The sequence below is a fragment of the Saccostrea echinata genome, unplaced genomic scaffold, assembly GCF_033153115.1.
Source record: "Saccostrea echinata isolate AGI-Se365-2 ecotype Australia unplaced genomic scaffold, CSIRO_AGI_Sech_v1 ptg000029l, whole genome shotgun sequence".
In the NCBI taxonomy this organism is placed as follows: domain Eukaryota; kingdom Metazoa; phylum Mollusca; class Bivalvia; order Ostreida; family Ostreidae; genus Saccostrea; species Saccostrea echinata.
This window is the reverse complement of record NW_026889778.1, coordinates 14336190-14343672: the sequence shown is the minus strand read 5'-3', so window position 1 is coordinate 14343672 and position 7483 is coordinate 14336190. Positions and strand designations below refer to the sequence as shown.

General features: G+C 34.8%; 1 protein-coding gene across 1 annotated transcript; it reads left to right on the top strand.

Moving 5' to 3' along the window:
• Positions 1–1635: 1635 nt before the first annotated feature.
• LOC133194537 (zinc finger protein 479-like) lies at positions 1636–7451 on the top strand. Its single transcript, XM_061330485.1, has 5 exons — positions 1636–1730; positions 3626–4877; positions 5222–5426; positions 6069–6277; positions 6733–7451. Exons 1-5 carry the CDS (start codon positions 1677–1679, stop codon positions 7275–7277), a joined length of 2265 nt encoding a protein of 754 aa, XP_061186469.1. The 5' UTR covers positions 1636–1676; the 3' UTR covers positions 7278–7451.
• Positions 7452–7483: the final 32 nt, after the last annotated feature.

Here is a 7483-nt window from a genome sequence, read left to right as displayed (position 1 = left end):
CTTTTCTCATTTTCTTTTTTTTTCTTCCCACTTAAAAAAAAAAAAAACGCTGTTTTTGAAGTTATCTAAAAATTCAGTTTAATAAATACTAGTTTTACGGAAAATTGTATGTAGAGATATACAGTGTAAATTGAATACGATGGCTGGCAAAACACCCATCAGAATATAATGATAAATACGGATATTTACATAGAATTCATTTATACTGAAGAGAAAGTAACTGTTGCATTATCAAATAACCTGTCTCTATGTTTCAATATCGCCCTATTGTGACATTTGATAAAGTACTCTTTCTGGTTCTGTACAGCGCATATTATATATCTCTATAGAACTCGTGCAAACATATTCATCATCATGTATTAATTGCCTTTTCACTATGCACTTTCGGCGAGGAAATAAATATCTATGTACATGTAAGCAAAAATTGAGATATCTGTTTTGTAGGAAATCCTGGCTACCTTGGCTCTCTTTTTCGGTTGCTATGTTAAACAACTGTGGGGCAATTCGAAGGGTAATATATTGTCTTTCATGACACCTCCGTCCCTTATTTCTTGTAATATATTGTGAATAAGTTTTCGAATTACCTAAAAGGTAAATAATATACCTTTTATGACAGCAGTTGGAATTGATTCACAGTGCAGGATTTGGTGTTTGGCACGAACGTTTCAATTTAAAGTTATTACACATTGACGACATCAATTTATTTATCTGTCATTGATGTCGTTGAGGTGCCAGTGGCAGCTGATAGGAGGGGCTGGGGCGCAGACATCCACCCACCAAGCACCCCCACCCGAAAAGAATTTTTTCCTTATATTATTCGATACAAAACAATAAATTTTCTTTAGGGTTGTGCAAAATTTAAAACAAAAACAAACAAACGCACAAAACAAAAATGAAAAAAAAAAATCTCATAACCTTCTTTGATTTTTTTTTTCGGTTGTGCCCCTAAACCCTCTGGCAGGCACTTGTTAAGGTTTTGTAACCCATAGTATATATATACATGTATAATAATAACGTTCTCTGACTGGAAATTGAATTCGTCTAACGCCAAAAGGTGCTATGTACTAATCTCGGGCAGAGAGTAAAAATTGGGGGGGGGGGGATGGGTTTAGAAATTCAAATCAATGTTTAAATACTGCAGTGCATGAATAAATAAAATTTGTCCACGTTTTATTTTCGACAAAAACATTACAATATTTTTTTCTGATGTAATTTTAATTTAGAAACAGATTAAATCCAACAAAATATATAGAGGACATAAATTTGATGCACAATTTGGTAATGTTTAGCGATAATAAAATGCTTTGATTATTGAGATTACTTCGAATTTTATTTTATCAAGTTTTTAACCACACTAATATTCAAATGTTTTGTTGGTAATTTTTGGAGGGCTAAGTTAGAGTTGAAATGATAATATTATAACTAAATAATTTAATTTCTAAGTAAGGCTTGTTTTAGAAACCCCATCCCCGCTTTTTTTAATCCTTATGTAACGTTGGATTCTAGGGCAGTTCCTACTGTTAGTTTCTTTTCTTGGGATTTTCTAGGCTATAAACTTTCCGGATTTTTCGTATCCATATCCAGGTTCTCTACATTATCGAGCTAACATTACTTCCTAAATGATTTTGACCGAATAAAATATTTGGATATATTAAATTAATGGCATTTAAAGAAATATGGCTACAATATCCATCACATCAGAGGATATTCTGGTAACATATAAATCTAAGGTATGTATGACAGCATACACTGTAGGAACTTTCCGAAAAGAAGATAAAAAAGCACTGGTGTTGACACTTTTCCCCTTATGTCTGTTTATTACAATTTTGCAGATAAATATCTATTTGGAATCCTTGAACAGTGTTGAATTAAGAAATAAGGTATCATTTTTAAACATCTGTCGGGATATAAATACGGGTTGATCACGTGATCAAATTCCATAAAGCCAGAAGGGCTTTATGGATACCTTAAACTTTGAATGATGATACCTAGTACATTAATATTTTGTGACTTCTTTAAAATATATATTTGCCTGAGGATAATCTTTAATGCATGAAATGTTTTATTTTTCAAAACTCAACAGCACAAGTTTGATCCATTGAATGCATGTCAACCCTTTATCAGTTTATGACATCACTGAAATTACGACGAACATTTAAAAGACACGAGGAACCTGTGTTTATATAGATACACATTTCTCAAATAGTGTTATATAAAGGAAAACCTTTGCAAATGTGAATATCACAAAATATTAAGAGAATACTGATATAACTAGACCTGAAGGCATACAATAACAACATTTTAAAAAGGCAACTCTGGAATAACTAATTTTTTTAAAAATAATGTTTTCCATGTCTGTGGTTATTTCTTAAAATTACAAATGTTTGTTCCTATAGTAGGAGAGTTACTGAAGATGTCACATTCCATGTTTATAATGTTATAACATGCAGAAACTTCCAGGAATAGGAGGGTTTTAGGGGGTGGGGAGGAGGTACAGTACTGACTGGACACAACCTGACTGGTCGACATGCTGATTGGTCAATGCGTAGTCCTGATTGACAGCTCCCCGGACCAAACCCGGGGTTCGGTTGGGGTTCGCTTACTGTTAGGATGTGTCTGGTTGGTAGTGCAGGTTTTTATACCCCTGCTCCAAAGGAGAGGGGGTATACTGTTTTACCCTTGTGTGTCGAGCTGTCTGTCTGTCCATAATAAATTTTTCGTCGCAGTTTTCTCAGCAACTACTCATTGCAGGTGCTTGAAATTTTAACACACTCTTTGTTTAGGCATGCCATATGGTGGGATCTATTTTTGTATGAATCCGATGTCAACTTCCTGTTAATCCGTGCGTCTGTCCGTACCATACATAACAAATTTTCGTCACAGTTTTCTCAGCTACTACTCATCGCAGATGCTTGAAATTTTAACACACTCTTTGTTTAGGCATGCCATATGGTGGGATTTATTTTTGTATGAATCCGATGTCAACTTCCTGTTTATCCATGCTTATAGTATATATTCACAATACACGTCAGAGCGGGGATATTACTAGTGAGCATTGGCTCACAGACTTCTTGTTTTTTTTTTGTTAATTATAAGCCATTAATTTGCTTCTTTTAAAAGCCATGGCAACTTTACAATATTTTTTTCCACATGCAGTCACATTTTTCTGGTTAAATTCAAAATCTTTTAATTTAAATAAATCTCATTAAAATTAATCATTACCGTATGATTAAGCTTTGAGGAATGAGTTTAAAAACTGGTCATGCATCTGCAAGATTTTAAGAAAAAAAGCAACTTGATTATATCCTTATGTTTGTATTTGGGGGGTAGGGGAGGCATGTATAGGCCTTGGCTTCACAGATTTTACTTAGCAGAATACTTAGTAGTCCTGAGTGCTTTGGTCTAATATTTTCCCATGTATGGACATACATGTACAGTCTATCAATATTGCATCACAATTTTTACAAACAAAGCAAACAATTTCATCTTAACAATAATTGGATGTATTCTCTCTGTATATGTACATACACTAATTAAATAAATACTTCAAATTCCATTTTCTTTTAGCTTAGAATGACTTTGATAAAGCTTAATTGCTGATATGAATTTATATTTTATACTGTAGATTGAGGAGGCAATACAACTTTTATTACACATACCTCCTCAATATAAAGCAGAGGCTTGGCAATTCTGGCAGATAGTAACTCAGACAGTCAAGTTATTTACCCAGTCTTGTATCGATGAAGCCACACCTTTTATTCCGCCTTCCGATGTCCTTGTGGATCAGCAGGGGCCAGTACCCACTCCATTCTTCCCATCCTCAGGTATATCACCAATAAAAGTGTTGCCGAGTCCAGAAACAAAATCAAAGAAAAGATCCAGTTCAACAAAGGAAAAGAAATCAAGTCTATCAAAAAAGAAATCAAGGGATAAAAAGAAAATAAGCAAGAAAGCTTCTGTCAAAAAGAAAGCAGAAAAGAAGACAGGGGAAAAGGAAAATGGTAAAACTTCTAGCAAAGGAAGTCCAGGGAAATCTGTGATGACTGACAATGAAGCTGAGGTGGCAGCTCAGACATTGACTGATGCTTACACAACAGTGTTCACCCCTATATCAACATTAGATTTCTCTGATCTGATCTCGAATCCTAACAGTGTTCAGAGTGTTCATTTACATTACGAAGAGTCGAGTGAGGTGACGGTAAAACCTGTGATCCTTCTTCCCCAGGACGAGCAGATCATCGCTGCTGGCAGTGTAAGGACAGTAAGCTCCCAGGGTGATGTCGAAGAAGATGATGATGCAGTCGAAGCATCTGATGTTGTCTCACAAGAGATTTTAATAGAAAATGAGGAGACATCAGTTAATGATAAAAACCAAAAAGAAAATAAAAGGCCGAAACGAATAAGGTACAAGAAAAACATGCGAGTGAAGAGAACTCAAACAGATCCTGATTTTGATCCTGTAGCAAAATCTAAAAAGGAAAAACTGAAGGAAAGCAAAAAACAAAAACTAAAAGAAGAGAAAGAGAAAAAACAGAAGAGGAAATCGATTAAAAAACAAGGATTTTTGTATGAAGGACACAGTTATTCTAAAGTTCCGGATGAAGTTTTGGAAACTGTGGATGAGGAGGATTATGATCCGGGAGGAGATCCAGGTGAAGATCCGGAGGTAACAACCGGATTTATAAGGATAAATGGAAGGAAAAAAAGGAAGAGGAAAGAGAAGAAGGAAGCTGTTACCGATCCGGAGTTTGATGCTCTAGCCTTTCCACTTCCAAAGAAGTGTAGGAGGAAACGCAGAACAAAGGAGGAACTGTCAAAGGCCTCCTATGATTGTAAAGAGTGTGGCATGACTTTGTCTAGTCAGGGAGCTTTGGAGGGTAGGATAAACTAATATTTTTGATATTTCTTTGAAATTCTAGGCTTTCTGCAGAGTACAAATAAAATGCAGCTTTCCATATAAAAATCATTTTTGAAATTCTTTTTCATTTTTCAGTTAATTTCATATGTATCTATGATCATGATGATCTATGCCATAAGATCTCTTTTATTTTTATTTAGAAAATCAGTTGTAATATTTAATACACATTTAGAGCACTTTTCAAAAACCTCTGTAGCTATTTTTAACAATTATAAAATTCTCTTTCTATTTTAGTCCATACTAGGTCCTCACTCATTTCTATTTTTCAACCACACTTGGTCCCCACTCTCTTTCTATTTTTAGTTCACACCAGGTCACACACGGGAGAACGTCCATTTCAGTGCTCCATGTGTCCAGACACATTCACAACTAAAGGTAACCTCCAGCGCCACGAGAAGTATCATCAGGGAATCAAGCCATTTACCTGTGATATCTGTGATGCCAAATTCACAGAGAAAAAGAGCCTCAAAGTCCACATGAGGGTCCATACAGGGGAAAAACCATTCAAGTAGGTGTTTTCCTAATCTCAACAGTCCAAATATCCAGCCAAGCCAAATCTTAGCCTCGGTTAATGCTTTCCTTCTTCAAACATGAACAGATTTATAAAGTTTACATGTATATTTATCTTTAAATATTTATCTTTCATAATCATGATACTGCAAATTACTTTTTATTTGCAAAAACTTTTTTTCATGTAAATATGCAAGGCCGTCAGCATTTAAAAATTAATTGTATTTTTGATATCAAACAGTAAACAGAAATCCAATAACTTGATCTCACTTTTTAATACAGTATATCAATTTTGCATAATAAGGTGTTGTAAAATAACATTCACATAAATGGTTTTTGCTTCTTATTTGCGCATTGAACAACTTATAAATAGCTCTAGGTGTATCTGCGATAAATATCCTGAGTGTATAGTGATAAAATCAGTAACCAACATTGCATGCTTATTCCAAATGTACAGTAAAAACAAGACAGCATTCAGAAGATGAGGGCAATAGCATTTCAATAAATTTTTGGCCAGTTGAAATTCAGCAGATAAATTCTAATTTAGTGAAAATTGACTATGAGGTCTACATGAATATTGAATGCAAATTCAGAACATAAAAGAGTCTGATTGGTTTCAGTAGTGCCGTTTTGTTTACAGATGTAAACAATGTGATAGAGCTTTCTCCCAGAGTGGACCTTTGATAGCACACATGAGAATCCATGAGGGTGTGAAGCCTCACATGTGTGAAATCTGTGGTAGTAAGTTTAGACAAAAGATGAACCTGGTGCTCCATAAACGACGGCATCACGAGGTGAAGATATTCAAATGTGGGGAGGAAGACTGCACCATGACGTTTTGTACAAAAAGTAAGTACCTTGTACATGTATAGCACATCTCTATGTAGCACAGGTGAACTTCCATATCTCAAATATAGATAGATTACAGTATATACTCGCCTATAGGTTGTTCCGCCTATAAGTCGGTTGTATTTTTTAAGTTCAGATTAGATGGAGTGACCTGCTAAAATACTAATCTTTTTATTACTCGTGTATAAGTCGGATAAAGAGTTTAGGAAAAAAAATCTACTTATAGGCGAGTATATACGGTACAGTCAAACCACATTATCTCAAAGTCAATGAGGTTAACAGAACTGAGAAAAAATTCAAGATATCCAAGATTCAAGATATTGAGATTAAATAAAGGAAACAGGGTTGGGACTTCAACATTTCCAATATGGTATTCAATATTATGTCATGTAATTTATGCATGATTTAGCAGTTACAATGTAATAGTAATAGAAAACTTCTTGTTTGTTTTACAGTTGAACTACAAAGGCACCTGAGAGCCCATTCTAAATTCAAAGATTATATGTGTAACATCTGCAGTAAAACATACAGTCGATTTCAGTATCTTAAAGAACACATGAATTCTCACACTGGAGACACGCCATTTGTATGTCTCTACTGTCCGGAAAAATTCAAAGATCACGGAACCTTCCACAAACACAAGGTCAAACAACATGGAGACGAAATAGAGATCCGTAGTCGAAAACTAGAAAGGGTTCCGATCGAAAGCCTGGAGGATATCATCAGCCAGGGCTTGAAGAAAGAGACTGGTGAAAGAGGGGCTGAACCTGTGAAAGAGGATAGTACCGCAACATCCACATCTGACAATAATGAAATATCCACTTCTGACAATGATATATCCACTGTCCAAAATCCCCAGATAAATAATGATGAGGTGCCCACTTTGACAGTACCCACTTCAGCTGGGATCCAGATGTCCTCTTTGACAACAAGGAATGAAGATGGTGAAGAGGAGACTGTGTTACATGTTATACTTAATGAATGGAAAGTAATTGACTGAAGTTATACATGTCATCTCATTATCAAATCTGTAAACTTCAGTTTCATATGATAGGTTTTATGCACTGTAATATCAAACTGTTTTGTTTTCAACTTTTGCATTTTTTACGAAGTACATGGATTATTTATCACTTGTATATTACAAGTATGTGTACAGTATATATTAAATATTGCATGCAGCGTATTTTCTATGAAATTCATTGTTTT

Coding starts and splice junctions, on each gene's coding strand:
- LOC133194537 (XM_061330485.1), top strand. CDS start 1,677: ATGGCTACAATATCCATCACATCAGAGGATATTCTGGTAACATATAAA. Junction 1,731..3,625: donor TGGTAACATATAAATCTAAG/GTATGTATGACA, acceptor TTTATACTGTAG/ATTGAGGAGGCAATACAACT. Junction 4,878..5,221: donor TAGTCAGGGAGCTTTGGAGG/GTAGGATAAACT, acceptor TTCTATTTTTAG/TTCACACCAGGTCACACACG.